We start from the raw sequence: 21,594 nt of genomic DNA, 5'->3' as shown, positions 1-21,594 counted from the left end.
TAGTAAATGGGGCATTTTGTATATATTTTAGTATATACCATGCAAGCGTATGCACTTTGTACAGCTGGGATACGCTTTAGCCTTCCTCCGCGGCCCTTCACGGGACAAGCGGTTACAGAAGATGAATGAATGAACGAATACGCACTTTTTATATTGTATGTTTTATATGTACTTTGCATATTTGTTCTTTTTTTATACTTTGTATCTTGTATCTATCTACTTGCTGTAACCGTTTAACGTTCCTTCCGTTGCTCTTTTATTGTGAAAGGAGGCCGGAATTGATTTGTGGTCTTTTGCCGTAACGGCCGATTTGGAACCCTCTATCGTCAGTCCTAAAGTTAGTCCCGTGCGCATGCGTGAAGCATCACGCGACACAAAGTTTGCGGGGTCGATGGGTAACGTAGTTTGAGAAAATGGATTACCCACAATGCACCCGCTTTCGGGAAATACCAGGCGGGGAATAGGAAAAGTGATACACATGCGAGAGTTCGTCCTGTGATATTTAGCCGGTATAAACATCTAAAAACGAAGGAATAGGTCGAAGAAAAACGTATCAGGCTGCAGTTGAATGCTTCCGGGTTTATTTGGAAGAGCATACATTTTTGTCCATGCACGTTTTGAGTGAGGCGAAGAACGCGGATTTGGCCCTCACGCGGGCACCAAGGCTAACTGCCCTCCTAGCAGCGATGCCGTGTTCCTCGCTTTGACGAGTGGCTAAAGTCAGAATAGGTGTTTTGACGTTAGATGTGTGCCTCTTAAAAGAAAATGTCTGGCTTTAACTTTGGAACGGGGACCCTTGGCGCCACCAACGCGGGTGGAGGATTTGCTTTTGGTGCCGCTACCAGGTAATGACATATTTCAAAGTAGCCGTTATGCTAAGGTTAGCATAACTTGTAGCAACTGACGCTAGCAGGAGCACAACTTGCGTGCGCTTAACGTTACTTGACTTTCTGCACGTTGTCGTGTTTAACAGTGTAACAGTGTCACTGTGAGATTCAAGATTGTTGTGTAAAAATTATAAATATGAATATAGTAAGATTTACACTCTATTCTGAAAAGTATTTTGCGTGTAATGTGACAGATACACTTCACTATCCGTATTACAGTCCAGATTACAGTTATTTAAGTTGGATCAGTACCGTTTTCCATACTAGATCAGAAACACTGTAAGCAGATTCACCTGAAAGTGGTCTTCTAGTCCAATACACATAGAACCAGTACACATTATTGAGTGCTTGAGGACTTGATGACATTCACACAGGTTTCACTTTGATCCACCAACTTGAACTCTTGCAAACTGCGTGTTTCCTGATAAACTTAGATTAAGATTTCAAAATTTTCTGAAATGTAATGCTTATGATTATCGCATCCATCTCATAAATGTGTTCTGTCATCATGACAATGGCTAGGCTGAGATCGACCCTTTCTTTCAGAAATTTGGGGGGAAAAAATGTATTGCTGTGCCATTAGCGGATAGGTCCTCTTTCCTCGTCACAATATGTTGGTATTATGGAAGAGCTGATAATGTGTCTTTTCTTCCTTAGTGCACCTGCTGCCAGTACTGGTGGCTTCTCCTTCGGGACTGCTCTGGGTACAGCAGCAGCCGCCCCTGCTTCCACCACCAACACCACGGCGTCTCTTGGCCTTGGAGGCAATCTGTTTGGTCAGAAACCTGCCGGAGGATTCTCTTTCAATACACCAGCCTCAAGTAATAATCTCACACACATGCGAGCAGCGGTATAACTTTCAGCTTTATCAGTGACTTATGTTTGGATGTTATTTTCTTTTAGGTGCTGCTGCACCCACGACAGGACTCACATTAGGTATGTTTGTTGGATATTTTAAAAGATTTTTTGAATTCTCCTGGAAATAGGCTGTAGCCATATACTTTTCTTTCAGGTGCCCCAGCTAGTACTGCTGCCACCACAGGTTTTAGCTTGGCCTTCAACAAGCCCACCGCCTCAGCAACACCCTTCTCTCTGACCACCTCTACAACCTCCTCGACGGCCCCCACTGGGGCAGGTTTAACGTTTGGCTCTGTCCTGACATCCACCGCCCCGCAGCAGCCTGCAGGCACTGCCTTTACTCTTGGCCTTGGTGGCGCGACAACCTCCACGGCAGCCTCAGCAGTCCCCTCGCTAGGCGGGAGTCTCTTCTCCAACACTGTGTCTACAGGTCAGATACAAACAGACAACATGTGCCTGTCTAGACCTAAGTGCTTTGAGTGGTACAGGTTGCACAGACTCAGTGTTTTTACAGTTAATACACTCACTCTCCAGTTCAGTTCAGGTTGTTTTCACTAGCGTACGTAATGGCAAGTATAAGCCTATAGAAATGCATTATAGCAACAGTAATGTGGATAAAGAATTTGTTAATCTGGCCTCAGTGATTTCTGATTATTACTGGGGTCTAATGTAGAAGTTGTTTTGTGTTAACAGTTTGGCACAGTTGTAAAAACTATGTTTATTCGATGCAGGTTTGGGTCAGACACTTGGAGGAGGTGGGTTAACATTAGGTTCCTTGTTGGCTACCTCCACGGCAGCATCAACAGCCCCAGCCCCAAGTATTGGGCTGGGTGGAGTCGACTTCAGCACTTCATCCGAGAACAAGAGCGACGCATCGTCTGGAGCCAATGCACAGTAAGACCAGACAGCCATCATATGGATAGCTCTGTTCTAAGTAGTAGTGTATGAGTAGTTGCACAAAACTGCCCATTCTATAATGTCTAAAGCAACGGTTTACTGGGAAGCATTCATTGTTTTCCCTATCCTGTTAATGTTTATGACTATTTATTTTGTTGTAATAATAAAAAACACTCTCTTTGTCTCCTTCAGGGACAGTAAAGCTTTGAAAGATGAGAACCTGCCCCCAGTTATTTGTCAGGATGTTGAAAACTTTCAGTAAGTATTAAGATTATTAGGTTGAATGCAAAGACTCCAAATGTAAACCCACTTCATAACCTGAAATGGGTTCAGTCATTCAAAGAGCTTTTATGTCATTTACAGGCCATGAACTCTTTTCTTTGTCCTTTTTGCAGGAAGTTTGTGAAAGAGCAGAAACAAGTTCAGGAGGACATAAGCAGGATGTCATCAAAGGCCATTACTAAAGTCCAAGATGACATCAAGAGCCTCAAACAGCTGCTTTCCGTCAGTGCAAGCGGTCTGCAGCGCCAGGCTCTGGCCATCGACAAACTAAAACTGGAGACAGCACAGGTAAACACAGTATACCTACCCACAGGGTGAGAAGTTATGTTATGACTCTAGGTCTTATGAGTGGATACACACTTGTATGCATGGACATATTTTCAGTTACAAAGATGGTATTGGTACTGGTATTTCCAGTGAGACAAACCCAACTATCTGCGTTGTTAACTATTTGTTACACATATACCCCATGAACTGAAACTGAGAAATTGTCCTTTGGATAAATAATAAATGCTGTCTGCAGACATTTTACTTTCCCCTTTGCTTTCTTCCTAAGGAGCTGAAAAATGCTGACATAGCACTGCGTACACAAAAGACACCCCCTGGACTTCAACATGAGAACACAGCTCCATCAGAGTAAGTAGTTTTTAAATAATTCTTTTTTTGACATTGAAGCCAGTGTAATCCTCGCTTGTTCTCCAGGCATCCGTTTTTATTACTTTGTGGATGGGACGAACGTTAAGTTATTTGGACTTTTTGTGTGTTCAGTTATTTCCGTAGCCTGGTAGAGCAGTTTGAGGTGCAGCTGCAGCAGTACCGGCAGCAGATAGAAGAGCTGGAGAACCACCTGACAACGCAGAGCAGTGGCTCCCACATCACTCCTCAGGGTAAGAAAGGCACAACTCTGGTCTTGTCCAGGATTTAAAACAGGAGTGTGTTTTATATATGTATAAGAGCCTTATGTCTCTATACTACAGCTTTGCTTGGGACCGAGATAATTGCTAATCTGGAAGCAAAATGCGTAATTCCAAAGTTTTTGTAACTGACTTCTCTTGCTCTTTTCTCCCCTCTAGTTCTTTCTTTCATTAGCCGAGGCCAGCTATGCACACAGCTCTTATCATATTGTTCGTCGTTTTGTTTCCAGATCTGACCATGGCCATGCAGAAGTTGTACCAAACTTTTGTTGCGCAGGCTGCCCAACTCCAGTCGGTCCATGAGAATGTCAAGGTCAGTTTTGGTTTTCCCAGCTTCATTTAACGATGATAAAATATTCGTATGAGCTTGACCTTGTTTGGAAAAATGTTTCAATATTGTCAAGGACCCGGGTGATTACACTTTTGTCAAGATTAGTGGTGACAATACATGTTATTGTTCTGTTTGTCCACATTGTCCGTACTTAATCAAAACTGAGAAAACCAGACATAACTTTTTGTACCCCGTGTCAGCAGCCTGCTAATTTATTTTTTATCTTTCCCTCTGATAATGTCTCTCGTGACAGATTTTGAAGCACCAGTACCTCTCCTACCGCCGAGCCTTCCTGGAAGACTCCACGGACGTCTTTGAGTCCAAGCGGGCGTCGAACAGGAAATGGCAGAGCGCGCCGCGGGTCACAACGGGGCCCGCCCCATTCTCCAGCGTGCCCAATGCTGCAGCTGTTGCCATGGCAGCCACGTTGACCCAGCAACAGCAGCCAACTCCAGGTCTGACTGCCTACAAGTTCTAGAAAGTTCTCCTCCTCTTCACCTTGTTTGAGAGAATAACAGAGGCAGAGGAGACACTAAAATAAAAAGAAGTTGTGAAGAAGACAGGATGACTGTGCTTTTAAACTTAGGATATTTTGATAGGAAAAACTTGAAACAGAGAGGGCGGTGAAAATACTTCAAATAATTCAAAACTAATACAGCTTTAGCTGGTGCAAAGCTATCCGTACTTTCGTTAATGAAAGAAAAGAGGCTACAAAGAGGGAGAGATGAGAGAAATCTGTTGCTGACAGGAAATTCTTGTGCTGCCTTACCATCTTGTCCCCGACTCTCGGTTCAAGGGTTAGGGACATTTATCTTATGCGCCTTACAATAATAGGGTGAGGACGTTTAATCGGTGGCTCCCGTGCAAAATGAAGACCAGACTCTGGCAGTGTTGCTACCTGTAATATATCCCTTCACTCAATTTCTCTCTTTCACTCTGTGCCCTCTCTAGTGGGATGTGAGATGTGAGCATTTATGCAGCTGACATATTTGGATAAATAATATAGTGGTAGAGAAATAGCTACATCATTTTGAATCCTAAAGGTTTGTTAGGCGTTAGGGTCACTAGACACTCGCTGCGTGTTTTTAGATGTAATTAATACACATATTCTCTATTTAGTCCAGATATGGTGCATCTGTAGATTCTTTTTTATTTGTAAGACTGGGCCTGCGTGATCAGTTGGTGTATAGATGCATAGGTTTTTTTTGTTTTTTGTTTTTTTACAGTGTAGCTCCTAATTGTGGGGGAGCTCCGCTTAATTAGACACCAAATGGCATCAGCCTCCTTCACTGAAATTCCATGACTATGAACCACGTTTTCAGGACAGAATATAAAGATGGCATTGTTGTTGTTGTTCATTGAAGCACATTTTGTGCCAAAAAACACATTTTGAACTTGAAGGCAACAACTTGAATTTAAAAAAAAAAAAGTTGCATTCATTGAATGTAAACTCACACCACCTAACCTTTGATAATAAAAACAATACTACATTATTCTGCGCAATATTAATATCCAGAATAAGCAGACGGATAAAAACTTTTTTATTTTTACAGAGATTTTTTTTTTACTCAGATTGGGTGTCAGAGGCATTTTGGCACAGTTTATGCGACATCTGAATATTTAAATTAGCCCAATACGTCATTGTTACACGCTGGAGCACTGAAGGGCACATATATTGAGTTTCATTAAATATTCACAACTTAAAGAGCTTTTAAGAAAGGTTTCCGTTATGATTGTTGCCACATCGCTGAGGTGTTAAAGTATTAGCCTTTTTTGTGGGCTTTGGTTCGTGGGCCATTTCACTGGCATATCAGGGCACCTACCGACAATGAACAAACTAAGCAAATGTGTGTATTAGCATGTTTGTGTCATCTCTTTTTTTTCTGGTAAAGTTAAAACAAGTGTAGTAAAACTTTAAAAGTTTGAAAGCAATATTTTTAATTGGATTGGGTTGAGAGGGCTGTAAGGTTTAAAAACTCGCACTTGACAAATTGCAGAAAGCTCAAGTCTGGTTTCATTTGCAAATTTCTGTTGCTTACTGTTCACAGAGATCATCAGACATTCTTAGACTGTTATCAGATCTACCCACCGTTTGTTACGCTCAATGAGTGTGGCGTAGTTTTTCCGTTTAGTAACATTTGAAGATTTCGATACTTTTGATCACTTGGCAGGACACGGAGTAGCTGGTCTGATTAATCCCCCCCCCCCCCCCCCCCCAACTTGAATATGTCCAAACTGACAGAAAACAAGCACCTCACAAGTAAACCCTGTTGCCACAGTGGGTATGTGATTGGAGTGCTCACCACCTTGGTGCCTGCTAAAAGTGTTTTGTGTTTTCACAATTTTTAATTTCATGCAAAGCCAAATCCATTTGTGAGAATTTGTTCATTATAACTTCATTATGCAGGCTTAACACTCATTGCTTTTCAAGTCCGTTAACCCTAGAACTGGACGCTAGGTAACACAATTGCCTTTTTCCAATAACAAGATTTAGCAAAAGTCCCTTCTCTATTGCCAAACGGTGGCTATTCCTTTGTGGTCGACTCAGGTCTTTGATAGACGAAGCCTAATCACAAGTTGATATATTTATTTACCTATTTATTTCTATTTTATTTTGTATGCACTTAGTCCATACTTGAATTGACATATCGGAAGGTGGCCATTGTCACAGCACACACACACACACACACAACACAAACTACACGGCTGGCTAGCACTTGTAGGTTCTTGTTTTACCTTTATACTTGTTAGTGTGGTGGTAGGTCATGTAGGCTACACTGTTGAGATTCGTGCCTCCATGGACGTTTTAGGTGAAAAGTGCCAAAAAAGACTCAGGATAGAAAATAATATTTAAATGCCTGAAATGTAAATTTAAACTAAAGAATTTGTCTTTCAATTATTGTGCTTACTTTATTTTGAAGTGGTAACTGGGCGAATAGCCTCATAAACTAGTAATGCTGGCCTAAGTGAAGCTTGATGTGTTTGTGTACAGATGTTACGAACAAAGAGCTGAAGCTGTTATGCGGAAGGTTCGTTTTCCATTATGGATCGTCAAGAGTGACAAAAATGGTGTGCTTTATCTCACTGCTCGATACTTAAATGCATTTGGTTTGGTTGTAATGAGGCCATACCACTGTTACTCGATGAAGGCTGTTTCACCTAAGGGCTACTGTTGGCTGAACCGGGCTGGATCACTTCACATGCAGTTCAGTTGTAAATGTAGAGCAAAAGTGCTGTTCACACGTAGTGATTTCAGGTATTTTTCCCAAGGTGATGGTACTTTGCGTGGACTTGGAAATCCTTCTCGGTTCTGAAATAGAAATCCTCTTAAATTGTCGGCCTGACTGGATGGTCAGTTGAGGTCGGTTTGTTTAAAGACGATGCGAGAAGAATGCTGCTCACACTGGTCCACAAGTACCAGTAAGATTACATTGGTGCCAAATGAAACAGGCATGCCAATGTGGACACATTGTGCGTCCACACCTCTTAATTGTGTGTGTTTTATCTCCCACCATTTTATGACAAATGCTTGATGTAGATAGTTATTAGAGCTAAGAACTATGGGCAATATGAACTGGTATTCAGTTAACTCACTACACTGACTAACAACACTCTGTAGTTTGCTGCTAGTTCCAGTGGTGCTTTTGTGAACTCCACCTAATTGATGTATATTGATGAAACTGCTGCTCTGGACATCCCAGTCCTGCTGTGTAAAATAACTTTAAAGCTTTTGTAGGATTTTGATTTGAGCCAAGAAGTCCATTAGAGGGAAGTTTAATCACTTACACTAACATATTGTCTTCCTCATACTTGGCACAATAATGACCATTAAATCATGAAATAATTATTGGTCTGGTTATTTGGACTTGGTGGCAGATATCAAGCCACTTTATTATGTTGGGTCAATATTTATCAAGTAATACGTATGCAAATGCGGTATTTTCTAATATGCTATCACGAGGAATGATCCCATTTACCTCTTTTTTAAAAAAAAACTAGAAGTGAAGGAATTGTGATTTTTTTTTTTTGTAAAGTCTTAGTCAAACTACTAACTCCACACTTACAGTTCAACTAATTTTTTTTTCAGGAGCTCAGTTGTACCTTTTTATATCTTGGTTTTTGTTGATTTCCAGTGCATTAGTTGGCAAAAATGGGCTTTTTGAACGTTTCTCTTCACGCTGAAGCATTTTCTTTGATTCGTTTGCGGCTTTTGAGAGGTATTGCTTTGGCACGAGCAGGATTTGCTAATTGCTGTCTGAAGACTAGGCGAAAAGATCTCTTAGAATATGTTTACTGGTCAACTCGCCTCAAGTCGGACTTGATCCAACAAAGAGAAAGGTTCGCACCTTTTGAAATTGCGAGAAGATTCATGCATCTTGCATTGGAAAAAACAATGAATCACCCTTAACCACCAAATTAACTAATATCCAAGTATACACTGGTGAAAATTCTCAACCACAAATGTTCAGTAATGATGGAAGCATGGCCCAAAACTTAACCTCGTTGACCTTTATTTTGACCAGTTTACACTGAAAGGCAGCCATAAATGCCAATTCCACATTTCTTATCTACATCTCGAGTGTTTTAAACTTATGTGTATATATATATATATATATATATAAATATATATCCATTGCTTGTTGATACAATATATTTAATAATATATAATATGGTGTGCCTTTTTAAGCTATATTCAATAATTGTGTGATGCATCTTTTTTGGCGTATGCTAGTTCATTCACTCTCAGAAATCTTGAAAATTTGGAAACTTGTCAAATGCAGTAGCAGTTAGCAATTAACAACCAATTCTGTTCTAAACTGTTTGTTTGTGTTTTATGTAAGTGGAATTGCATATTAAATTGACAATAAATCAGTTTTTAAACAAAGAAACGTTTGTCCTTGTTTCTTTCTGACTCGAGTTGTTCCAACAATGCAGACAAATTGGAAGCCTCCAAAAAATATTGATTAAGCAAAAGAAATAGGAAAAAAAAAAAGACAAGTTTCTGAGTGAAAGAACTAGCAGGACTTTGTTGATTGTTAGCAATTATAACTGCACTACTGATATAGCCTAGCACAAGCACTGTTGGATTGTGTTCACGTGTAAATCTAACCATTTGCAGACTAAAAACAAAAGAAAAATGGCATATTTGTGAAGACTCTTTACAGTTTTTGAATTAGAGGCATTTTTATTACAGTAGTGCAATTTCCAAAATGTGTACTGTGTCCTTTTTACCTCCATATAAATAAACATTCAGAAGAGTAAAGGATATACTCTCTCTGTGCCTTAGGGACCCAGGCACCCTTGGGGACAGGGTTTGGAAACCCTTTTGCCACAGCAGTGGGCACTAGCTTGGGCTCTTCTACCCTTGGAGGTACTACCTCTGCCTTTTTTTTATTTTTTTTACACGAATATTCCCAAATACTTTTCCATTCCCTTGCATAGTTTACCACTTAGCCTTTAATGCCAAGCAGCCTTTTTTTTTTTTTTTTTTGTTAGAGCTGTTGTAGGCTGTGTGTATGCGTGAGAGAGAGTGGTGCAGTCAGAGCTCAGCATTTGCTTTCCCCTATTCCTTGTGTGAGAAGTCCAGTGCGTTCACACCACAAGAAAACAGGTCACTATATTTATCTTGACATGTAACAGGTTGGATGACTTTCTCTTCTTAGCGAGGAGGAATTTGGCCAAAACATTTCATCAGTGTGTCATGATAGGGTGCTAAAGCACCTCTGCACGTCAAGTGGCAAAATCCACCCGTCAGTGTGGGTTGAAGTGGTATGAACGCACAAAAAGATGGTGAGGTCTCTCGCCGTTTGCGTGTCTGGTGAAATCCTTGCTGTGTTTCTCCTCTTGGCCTTTGCTTTGCTATGCAGTGCACTGTGAGTCCTGTTCTGTGGTGTAGTGTCCAGTCAGCTGCGCATCGTGCTTTATGGATTAGTTTGTGGCATTTATTTCGCATATGTTTTTCCGACTCCTGCCTGTGTGTGTGTGTGTGTGTGTGTGTGTGTGTGTGTGTGTGTACTCCTGAGGCCCCCCTCCTTTTTGTTTGCTCCTAGTGTAGGCTGTGTGCTTAGCCCAGTCTGACCTCCATGTCACTCTCTCCCACAGGTTTTGGTGGTGGGCCGGGCTTTGGTGGGGTGGGGACTGGGGGGTCTTCTTTTGGCTTCTCCTCCACCAGTAAGCCCACAGGAGGCAGTCTGAGTGCAGGTACATACATGCTGTATATACCAACTTCACAATTGCCCCCCCCAAAATTACAGCAAAATCAGCTGGAGCCTGAATAGCCATGTGAATGAAAATACTTCCTGAATTGTGCTGATCCTCTTAGCTTATATATACTGAAAATAGCATTATGTGTATATGTTATTATGTAGTTGTGAGCTTTATATCAATGCATAGATTAAATAAGTTTCTCTGATTGATAATTAGGCCTCAACTCCATTCTTATGTAGTCTTGTAGGCCTTGTACAGACAATGAGTCTGCTGGAGTTTTATGCCAAGTGGATTTACAGCCAACGCTATCGGTCTTTTAATATTTACAAAATAATTTTTTATCCATTCTCTATGTGTTTGCCTTTCTGACGTGCTCTGTGCTTTGTCTTGCTAGGTTTTGGTAGCAGCAGCAGCTCAGGCTTCAACTTCAGCAACCCCGGCATCAACCCCTCCGCCGGCCTGACCTTTGGTGTGTCTAACCAACCTGCGGGCTTCGGTGCAGGAACTCCCCTGCTCCAGCTGAAGAAACCCCCGGCTGGTAATAAAAGGGGCAAGAGATAGAAAATGGTAAAAAATATATATAATAATACAGAAGCCTGTGACTGAGCAGCTGACCAGCTTGGGGTTTGTAGCAAGTAAGGCCTGTTCTCCCAAAAGCATAGAAGCAGCGCTAAAATGACCAGCTATAGAAAAGAAGAAATGAATGTCACGACACATCAACATGACAGGATATATGCTCGATAAACACGAAGAGAAATAAATTGACCAACCAGCATTACATTATCTTTCCTGCATACACTGGTTTCCATTGTTCTACATTGATTTGATTCCATGTCAGGTGTTAAACATTCACATTATCCTCCTTAATCCAGTTAATCAGTGAAACTGGATTACTTGCATCTGCTTCATGCTCAGTAACTCTAAAGGTCGGAAATCGGATTTGTCCATTAAATACACAGCAGTGGTCGCTATTGTGCTTGACGAGGAAAGTGGGACCAAATCAATACAATGGACAGTGGCATGCAAAGAAAGGATAAATTAGTGTTAGCTTATGTCATTTTAAACATGATTTAGTTCATTTGCATGTTCTCAAAAAGTTTCCTGCACCCAATGGTCTGCGGAGCTACAGTGCTTCTGGGAATGCCAGCCAAGGACATTGCTGAATCGGTTTCAAATTGTTCGGTTATCTGTGAGCAATTGCTTTTGTCTGAATATTGTACAAGATAGACATGTTTTTTTTTGTTAGTGTGTGTGTTTTTTTTTTTTTTTTTTAGCTTGAGTCTGATGGTCTTGTTGTTTTCATTGTGTCACACGAACTGTCAATCGCAGAACTACAAATGTTTGCTCGTCCAAGGAAGGTTACGATGAGGCAAAGGGAATGATGCTTATGGGTTGATGATTGGTTGGGAACAGAATATAGTCCCTGTCCTGCAGTGTCAATGGGGAGTTATCTGATCCCAGACAGTTTTATAGGCACAGGAGTGTCCAGGGTGGGTTTTTGGGGAAGCTTTAAGTTTTATTTTTGTATCAAACAGAGAAAGAGATGACATTTGAAGAGGGGTGGAGGAGGAATAGCACCTTGGGGTAGTCCACAATCTAGTCCACATAACCTGTGTTGTTTTTCCTTCAGTCCATCCTTAACAATTACTTTTAAACACGCTTTTTTTGCCCCTGTGTACTCTTGTAAGATCTTGGAATAAGATGCGCTGTGCTGTTTGTATTACATGGCCCCCTATTAGATGTTAAGTAAGTTGAATCTGAAAGGGATTTCTTAAGCATACTCTACCAACGGAATTGATTCATGTGCTATAACAAATTTGCACTTGCCGGTGTATGTGACCTGACAGTGATTGTGTGAATGTGCATGTGTGCCTATCGCACGAGTATGAATTTGTCTCTCTCTGGTCTGTCATTCTTCCTTTGAGTGTTAGGGGGCGGTTGAGGGGTTGATATTCTGCTTTTTTTAAATTGTCCATGTCACTTTGGTTACCAAATACTGGTAGTTGTACTATTGTTTTCTAATCACAGTCTGTGGAAACCTGTATTTTCAAGAATCTGTTTAATAATAAAATCTTCAATATGATGTTTTGCCCGTTTACGGCATCTCTTCAATAAATGTGTGTTGACACAGACATTTTCTGTCAGTATGTGATTGTGGAAGTTTGTACCGTGTGGTTTGCAACTGCTTTTCCTTTTTATTTGATGCTGAAGACACATTCATGCACTTTAAGGAAAAGCACGTTTTGACAGGTGTAGTGAATAAAACTGGTCTACTGATTCTGGGAACATGGCACATCTGCTGTATTGGAGCATAGAAATGGCCAGTCACACCAGCTAAGATTGTGTTTCGTGGAGTGGTTTAAGATATGAAATGATCCAATTTAGTTTTTCTATTTACTAATTAGGAGAATTTAATCCTATTCAACATAAAACTGACTAGGTGATACCTTAGCGTTATCCTGCAGTTTTTCCTGGGAACAATCTCGAGCAGTCCATAACATATGTTGAGGATACTCTGCCGATTTACAGTAATGTTTCTAAAGAGTAATCGGCAAACATTTGTAAAGAATTCCCAGTTATTCTATTTTTGAGTGTTTCATTAGATTCTGTTCTTAGGTTTGATTTTAATCCAGTTTATGTAAAGTTAATTTTCAGGCTTTGTGTGATCATACGATGGGTATTTAAAGACAAACCCAACAATTTGCAAAGGCAAAGTCATGTTAGCGTCCCAGTCACTAATTTCCTGTGCCAATACCTCCACTATAATGTTTTTTGTTTGTTTAGTTTTAACTATAGTAATAATATAATAATACCATTTAACATCCTACCATTTTGTGAAATGTCCTTGCGTCCATTGTCCTGAGCAGAAGGGGGCGCTAGTCCTCTTCAGGCGGTGTTCCAGCCGCGATACAACGAAGGAGAAGAAGAAGAAGAACGCTGTTGCTATGCGACGATGCTTAAATATTCAAACCAAGTGCTAGGCTAATAACCAACATTATTAGAGCTAGCCACTTATACCTCAGGGTGTCGTTCACTATTTCTCTGCCCACATCGTTTATTCTTCAGTCGAGGTAACTCAAAGTTGTTGTTTTTTTTTTCCTGCGCAATTTATGCGTGGTATTAATGCACATGAGCTGTTGTCTGAAGCTTATGATTAAAAAAAAACCCAGTGATAATAAACGTTAAATGTTAGTCATTAAATTGTTTTAGTAGAACAAAAACCAACGTCTCTGCTCTTGACCATTTGTATTTATCATGGTTTAAGTTAGTTCATTTTTTTCGCAGTTTGTAGACTATGTTCATCTATTGTTACTAAACTTTTTTATGTACTAACGCCAATAATCTCAGCCTTTTCATATATTTGTACATTTCTCATTCCAATAAATACTGTTAATGGAAGTAATTTAGTTCCTTTTATCGCACAGGAACTGTTTGCTACCATCAAATACCAATATCTGCTTTTGAAACATAACCTCATATCAATCTACTGCGGCATCAGTGGGTAAACCAAGTTATAACTAAAGCTAGACGTTTTTATGATCAGTGTGGATAGTTCTTTAGTTGCCAAACGTCTGTCATGTTTTTATTTCCTCCTGCATCTTCTTTCAACTCTTATCTCATCTGCAACTGTATTGTAATGTTTATATTACAGCCATGCCTCTTCCAGACACTTTCTACTGTGCCGAGCAAATCAACATCCCTCCAGAGCTGCCTGACATCCTCAAAAGCTTCACTAAGGCAGCCATCCGAACACAGCCCAAGGATTTGCTGCAGTGGTCTGCGGCGTAAGTCTTAATCTCTGTCAGCGGTGGTTCGAGTAGAGGTGTCGTGGTGTTTTATTGCGATTTAATTCTCTCAGATAATACCATAAACAGTGCCCACAGTGTCTCTAGGCAACATCTCTGTGTGAAAAGCCAGGTCCCTTTCACCTGTGCATGCCATATCTTTGCATTGACTGGCTGTAATTGGATCTCGGGGGGGCTTCCATGCCACTCCAGCGGGTAAACTATCTGACTTACTTTAACAGGGAAAAGAGCATGATGAAAATACTAAATGAAATTGAAATATTGAAGATGTTTCTTTACCCCTAAGGAATGCGACATCCTCTACTATTTTACTGGCCAGTGTAGCTTGGCAGTGTTTACAGCAAAAGGCAGTAAAGTGAGTCATAAGGTGAAAGAAAAAACAATTAAAGTGTCTCCTGAGTTACAAGATGTTTAGTAACATCGAACTGTTGTCCCTCAGAGATCCTGAAAGTCATGAATTTGACTGTTTTTTAAAGCTCTGATGAGCTACAGCATTAATAATCGCAGCGATAGTATATGTGTGCTAATAAATGTGAGTGTGTCTTCACCCAGATACTTCAGTGCGCTGTCTAAAGGAGAGTGTCTACCTGTCAAAGAGAGGCTGGAGATGAATGTCGCCACCCAGAAGACAGACACTGGGCTGACTCCGGGTCTACTGAAGATTCTCCACAAACAGGTCTTTTCTCAACAGCAGAATCACAACTCGTGATCACATATTCATTTTCTTCATGGCAATAAATATAACATCAGAGTAAACAAAGGTGGATATTAAACTCAGTGCAAGTAATCATTTAATGCATAAAACATCCTCGCAGGGAACAAAAAGCAAGTTCAGAATGGCTTAAATAATCTTTTTCTTCGAGCGGCAGTGATGCTGTTTGAGAATCATTAAAGTTGCATATTATTGTAAATCTATTTGATCTCACCTGGAGCTTTTACTGGCATCTTGGCGTAGTGGATTCATTAAAAGAACTGAATAATTAATATTTCCTTAAAGGCCAACAGTCTTGTGAGAATGCTGCTCTCTGTCTTGTGTGTTTTTTAAATTATGTAACAGTTTAAACTGTGTTTACATGAGAAAATCAGAAAAAAGTACAGAAAGAAACGGCTATTAACTTTATGGCCACAAATCTACAATAGATGCAAAATCGTAATGTTGTTTGGGCTATTAGTGTCAGTGTAAATGCTCCAAACAAATCTACCGGCTTGGAGTGGGCATAAACTTCACTTCTTACAGTAAACATCGATTATTGCTGTAATAACATAGCTTTCCCTGAATCTACCAAGTATGCACAGTTGCCAGGTTCTCCAGTTCTAATAGCTTATTTCAACTGCAAATAATCAATGACTCCTAATTTTATGCAGTCATCTGGTAAAGCAGATAACTTGATTTTATTCCCTCCTAACCTCCTCCTTTCCCCACTCAATCATAGCTGTCCCCCAGGCAAACATGCAGCAAAGAGGAGCTGCAGACGAAATGGAAGGGTCTGTGTCTACCCATGGATCAGCTGGAGACCCTTCTGTCGTTGGGAAGCTTCGGCTCAGATATCAACTGGATGGAGTTTTTTGCACTGAGCTGCAGCGCTTTAGGAGGGGTGAGGCGTTACATAAGGCCAGATATAAATGCTAATACCACTTTATACCACTTCCTTTGAGCCGAAAAACCCTACTGCGAGGCCAAGCACAGCTGGAGTTCCTCAACCGGCTCTGTGTTTGTTCATCTCACAGTCTAGCCTCCTAGTCGTTTTTTTTTTTTTCTGACTAGATCCAGACATCCGTGATCCAGACTCCTCCATCAGTGTCCCCGGGCTCCGGAAAGAATGACTGGATAAATCCTTCTCTGACTGCGTGTGAGACTTTGCAGTGCTGCTAAGCCGATGGTTTTGCTTCAAAGATGCAGAAAGCGCAGTAGAGGCAGATCAAAGAGAATTTCTTTTAGCATTGAGAACTTTTCAGAAAATAACTGCAACATTAACAACATTATGAGCTCAGTGGGAGCAGCATGCTGCAGTGTACAAGGCTTTGACCACATGAGGGCAGTGTTGTTCTATATCGATTAGACAGTTTCTTCTTTTTTTTTTTTTTACTGATGTGAGCATGTAAGTGTGCTTGCAGTGTGTCTTTGTCTTGGGATGTGATTGACCTTGAATGCTGAATGCATGTTTTTGTATTTCTGTGTGTTTTTTTTGTTGTTGTTTCTATTTTAATACCCCCTTAAGACGGATTCTCTGTGTCTTTCAATACTCTTTCCCAGACTCTTATGAGTTCTCTGAAGTTTGCCTGCGAGATCCTGACGAAGGATAAGGAAGGTGGGGCCGCGAGGATCCCGTTTGACACATTTTCCAAGCTCTACACCTATCTGGCTCACATAGATGGGGACATGTCGCAGGACCACATTAACAACTTCCTCAGCAGTCTGCAGCCACAAGTGTAGGTGTCATTTTGTGTGTGTGTGTGTGTGTGTGCATGCACCTCAGATGTATAGCTGTCAGCCTTGCATTAAGAGGAGGGAATTAAGTGGTGGCAAATGAGGCTATTTTGTATGCATCACCAATAGATATGCTAGCCAGCTCTCTTTTTCAAGCGGCATAATTGCTTTCCTCATTTGAATCAGTTCTCTTTGGATTTAGCTCCAGTAACGTCTCATCAATTCACTCTTGTCACTCATCGAGGTCAGAGGCAAGTGGACTTTCTAAGGCCCGTGTGACCTAGTCTAGATGTTATTCAATTCCTTCCCAAGTTTTCCAGATTTACTTGGTCACTTCAGTCCCGTCACAAATCAACTAGAGTTTCACGTCAATATTACGTCAATATTTCAAGGTATCGCTACATCCAATACACACTTTATAGCCTGTAAATTTCAAACATTACTCCTGCACAATAGATAAATGCTGGACCTATGAACTAAAACTTCACATCCTGTTTAGTGAAGGACACATGTAATGAAAAATACATTCAAAATTGCTTATCAGTGAACAAATGCTGCCAATATTTTTATTTTTTTCTGCAGTGAGGCACTGGATGTACTGAACCCTGCTTTGGCTCTGTTTCTGCCACTCAGTGTCAGTTGTTGGCTAAGAAGCACAGGCAGTCTCAGAGCTAAGCCAGGTCCCTGTAGCCTCAGATGAAGTTGTGAGATTGTGATATTCACTGTTGTGAAAATCCTTATGCTGCTGAGTGGAGCTGTTGCACTGATGCACTGGTTTTCTCTGCCCGACAGCAACAAGCAAAACGGCATGATTCAGGTGTCCAACTTCTGCATCAGCAGGAAGTGAGGGGAAGGAAGGAGAGACAGAAAAGCAATGGAGGAAGGAAGGAAGGAAGGAAGGAAGGAAGGAAGGAAGGAAGGGAGGAATAGATAGTAACAAAATGACAGCCTTCAATTAATAAATGGGCCCGCTAATGCTCCTTCAAGCACAGCTGTTGTTTCATTGCCAAGAAGTTGGTCTCATTAACTGTTAGCATCAGACATGGAGGCTAATTATTCGTCATTGTCCAGCTGAACAAAGCTGCTATTCTGAGACAGGTTGGGCTCTTTTAATGAGCAGCAAGCAGAAGCACAAAGCTGCATTACACAAACTGTCAGGTGGAGTGTGTGTGTGTATGCTTTCTGTTTCCCGTTCGCCTGTGTCTGGGTTAGCCAAAGTTCATTTATCATGCACACAGCCTATCAGCCCGCAGCCTCACCAGTCTGCCGGGGTATTCATTTTGCCCAGCAGATGAAAAAGAGCAGAGGTAAGGAGATAAGCACTCAGAGCTTGTGTTAGAAGACTTTTGTTTGGATCGCTCCTCTGTGCAATATTGTAAAACGAGCAAATGCAAGTACACACTAGGACAGGGTTATTACACTAGGGAGAAAGCACGCAAAACCGTCAGAGGCAAACACACACGCACACACACGGACTCTCTTAAATCTCACACCCGGCCTCTCTGACATTCAACGAAGAAACATGTGTTTAAACATGCTGTATAGTTTCATGTGCCAGCATGAGAACGTAAACTGTGGTAGGTCACAGAGGCACAACATGAGTCTGTTTTCTTACCAACATGTTTTTCTCTCATACACACACCTACAAAACTATCTGTGTCACTTGGGGACTATTTCATGAGGCAGGACAGGAAACAGGATCAGTGGGAATTCACATTTCAGGCACAGTTGGCAGTAAGTTTAAGAGGTGGTGGAGGACACACACACACACACACACATGCTGAAGCTTACTCCTTGCAAGACTGCAGCTGCGGCCAAGTCAAACGGGATTGGAGTCAGATAGAATCCCCGATAACCAAATAACTGCAAGATCTCCACCCGTATGACACAGGAGAGAAGGAATTTTGTCAGGGCTTAAAACAGTGATCTTTCTGTTGACCCCAGAGTGGAACTGAGTTAAACGGTTTGTCGAAAACAGTTAGGATTTGACGCAATCTGATGAGAACACTTTTATTTTGGAAAATTCTCGCTGTGAGCGGTGGATTCTTTTCAGGTGGAGTCCGAAACAGAGATAACACTGGCGTCAAAGCCTTGGCATCACCTGCTTTCAAAACAGTTCCAGATCATTCATTTTTATGAGATAACATCATTCAGAGATCGTGCATGATCGAACACGGTCGAGCATGAATCACATGTAGAAACGCAGAATTTTAAGCTACACTCAAAGATTTCCAAGAACCTTAAACAGAATGATATAAATTTGCCAAAAAACAAAGATTGGTATGTTTTTGCCAAGAGGACCTTTACCAGGAAATTCCCAGAAAGTCCACGCTTGTTATCTGGTACTTTCCAGCGCATCAGAAACTGCAGAGCTAAATATTGCTGACTCATGAAACATGGACATAGAGACTACACTACAGTTTATACATATATTCAGACTGCAAACAAACACTGTGCGATGCTTGTATCAGTATTAGTGACTACTGGTGGAAGCTTTGTCTAATTGTCCCGATGTTTCAAACATTTGAGCTGTAGACAGAGGACACTTTTTACCCAGGTCCAAAGACTGAATTAAAATAGAAAAATACCAACACGTAACAGCAGATATTTGTTGCTTCAGAGACTTATGTCTTCATTTTAACATCTCTTTCTACCCCTGCACATCTTCCTTAAAGCATAGATTCATACATCCCAGTCTCACAACAGCGAACCGCAAAGAGCAACACCATAAATGTATTTTTCTGAGATAATACTTGAAGTTGTTCCTTCAAGAAATGACCTGGCCTGGTCTGTCCTGGCCTGGCTGACAGTTCTAGGGTAATAAATCTACAATGCATTAAGGACCCTGTGGTCAAAACACTGAGATGCAATGCTATTTTTGGGTGCAGCTGTAAGTACAGTGATCGGACGTAGAGCTCCAATACTGTACTCCCCTTTGTTTAAGGATTTTGGAACATGGAGGAAAAACATGATGTCACTGCAAAGATGTCAGTGGTTTAGGAATCTCAGCTCCAGGGCGGACCCTGTTGCACAGCCATACAAGCTTTGCTCGTAACATCCCATCTCCAGGGACTCGACGAATGTTGCAGAGCAGTGCGAGAGACAGGAGAGGAGAGTGTAGACACAAAGGCACCCTCTTAGCATGCCTGTGTGGCTGTTGTGTAACCGATTTCAGGATAAGAATAAAGGGAAAACATGATTCATGCTGTGTTCTGTACAGTACAGCTGTGCTCTGGAAATTACTGTCAAGCCTGGCTTTTTCAATCACTGCAATCAGAGGAACTAATAGATAACAAATGATTAAGTAAGTCAACAGTGTTAACAGAGAAATGTTCCCTGGTTGTATATGTGTCATGGATGTCTAACATATTTAACATGTGCATGTTCCAGGGAGCTCCAGCACGGCATGATAAAACCTCTGGACTTTATCTACAGGGAAGATATGGACTCAACGCCCTCTGGTTCCTCCAGAGCAACCTCGAGAGCTGAATAAGAACCAAGAAAGACAGATGTTGTAAAACAAGTTCAACAGTGAAGGCAGATCCAATTCCTGACTGGCTGCTCAGAATGTCTGCCTCACTGTTCTTACTAGAAACATGAACTACAGAATGGATGTAACCTTGCTGACTTTCTCAAACCTTCACTCGTCTTTCACACCACCATCTTCAGATTGAGGTGGGATGACAAGCACCTGTCGATCAAGCAAACACACTCAAAGAATTTACTTTTTATTCTAGAGGCAGATTAGGTTACCAGACCTAGGTTTATATGGGAGCCTCTAGTGGGAAAACCCAACACACTTCCAAAAAAGTTAGCCCCCAGATAAAGAAAAAGAAGCTCCTAGAGGAAGTGTTGTGAAAAAGAAAGTTATCAACAGGGAAGTCCCAATGCTTGTTTTTAGAAACAGAAAAGTACAGAGAAATTTCCGCTGTTAAAAGACAATAATCCATTACTTAGGTAGAGTAAATGTCTAAGATACATAACCTACTCCAAACGTACGACAGTGTTGGTGTCTGTCCTTCTCTTTTTTAGCACTCACCAATGAGGACAAGTCCCACCAATGGTAATCTGTGTTAGCAAGCTAGCTAGTGTGTTTTTGAGAAAACAGGAAATTATTATGTGTCTCAGACGGCCCCGATGTCACTATATTCTGTGACCAGCAAATAACGTGTCGACAGTGTTTGTGTAATTACTCTCGCTTCCAGTAGGGGGAGACAAAAGTTCTGTACTGTAGATTTAAGACACCTCTGCGATGCTTTTCCGCTCTCGCCTTACAGTTTGGTTTATACCTCTATATATTTATACCTGTATCGGTTGTTCCAGTGCTGCCTTCAGATGGAGATGGTGGTTATGACCTGGTACAAAACCTGTGAAAAATGTCCACTTAATGCTACAAGAGCAGGCCATTCATATGGAGTTCACTTCACAATCACAACTAACTCAGAACAGAAGATGCCACTCGGAGATGTTTTCTGGAAACCTCTAACAAGTCCAGTTGTCCTGTTTTAATCATGTTTTAGATGTACCGTTGTATTTGTATTTTGCGCTGGTGTGTTGGTTATTGTTCGGTAATAATGATACTAAAATGCTATAGTAATTAGTGTGATTTCTGTGTTGAGTTTCTTTGTGTCTTTCAAACAGTGGTTGCAGGAACTGGTCGGCTCCTTATAGCTAATGAGCTAATAAATGTTGCACAATGTTTACTGTATAGGATGGGGTGGATGAGGCAGGAGGACGTTGAATTTCCTCTGCGCTTGTCCGGTCATGTAGGGACACGGATGAGGACATTTGGACCAATCACAGTTGTTGAGGTCAGTGTCATAGTGACATGGGGAGGTACATGTCAGGCTTCAGTGTAGGGTATGGATTTACACGTATAAGCATATAATATATATTAATCTAACTTTACAATGAGGTTATGTGCATGATTGTGTACAAGAGAACTGACACACATACAGAACTTAAATAACACACGGAAAGGTTC

General features: G+C 41.1%; 2 protein-coding genes across 5 annotated transcripts; both read left to right on the top strand.

The window, feature by feature from the left end:
- The first annotated feature begins 438 nt into the window (after nucleotides 1-438).
- On the top strand, nucleotides 439-12,502 carry nup58 (nucleoporin 58). 4 transcript variants are annotated; one of them, XM_084566043.1, is made up of 14 exons: nucleotides 439-845; nucleotides 1,545-1,708; nucleotides 1,791-1,823; nucleotides 1,900-2,175; nucleotides 2,477-2,639; nucleotides 2,835-2,900; nucleotides 3,038-3,212; nucleotides 3,481-3,560; nucleotides 3,693-3,811; nucleotides 4,069-4,151; nucleotides 4,423-4,624; nucleotides 9,457-9,540; nucleotides 10,272-10,370; nucleotides 10,771-12,502. In XM_084566043.1, the coding sequence occupies exons 1-14, from the start codon at nucleotides 766-768 to the stop codon at nucleotides 10,935-10,937; spliced, it is 1,791 nt and encodes a 596-aa protein (XP_084422169.1). In that variant the 5' UTR covers nucleotides 439-765; the 3' UTR covers nucleotides 10,938-12,502. The 4 variants fall into 4 exon arrangements, with proteins under 4 accessions (XP_084422169.1, XP_084422170.1, XP_084422171.1 ...); XM_084566044.1 differs by lacking the exon at nucleotides 9,457-9,540; XM_084566045.1 differs by lacking the exon at nucleotides 10,272-10,370.
- A 1,528-nt stretch (nucleotides 12,503-14,030) lies between these two features.
- Nucleotides 14,031-20,357, top strand: ropn1l (rhophilin associated tail protein 1-like; the record flags this gene model as incomplete). Its single annotated transcript, XM_084566438.1, has 5 exons — nucleotides 14,031-14,161; nucleotides 14,735-14,858; nucleotides 15,616-15,777; nucleotides 16,437-16,612; nucleotides 20,001-20,357. 5 exons carry the CDS (start codon nucleotides 14,031-14,033, stop codon nucleotides 20,101-20,103), a joined length of 696 nt encoding a protein of 231 aa, XP_084422564.1. The 3' UTR covers nucleotides 20,104-20,357.
- Between the last annotated feature and the right edge of the window lie 1,237 nt (nucleotides 20,358-21,594).

The sequence above is a fragment of the Chelon labrosus genome (genome assembly GCF_963514085.1).
Source record: "Chelon labrosus genome assembly, chromosome: 18".
NCBI classification, from domain to species: domain Eukaryota; kingdom Metazoa; phylum Chordata; class Actinopteri; order Mugiliformes; family Mugilidae; genus Chelon; species Chelon labrosus.
Note: the sequence above shows the minus strand (reverse complement) of the source record. Positions and strands in the feature narration are given on the sequence as shown.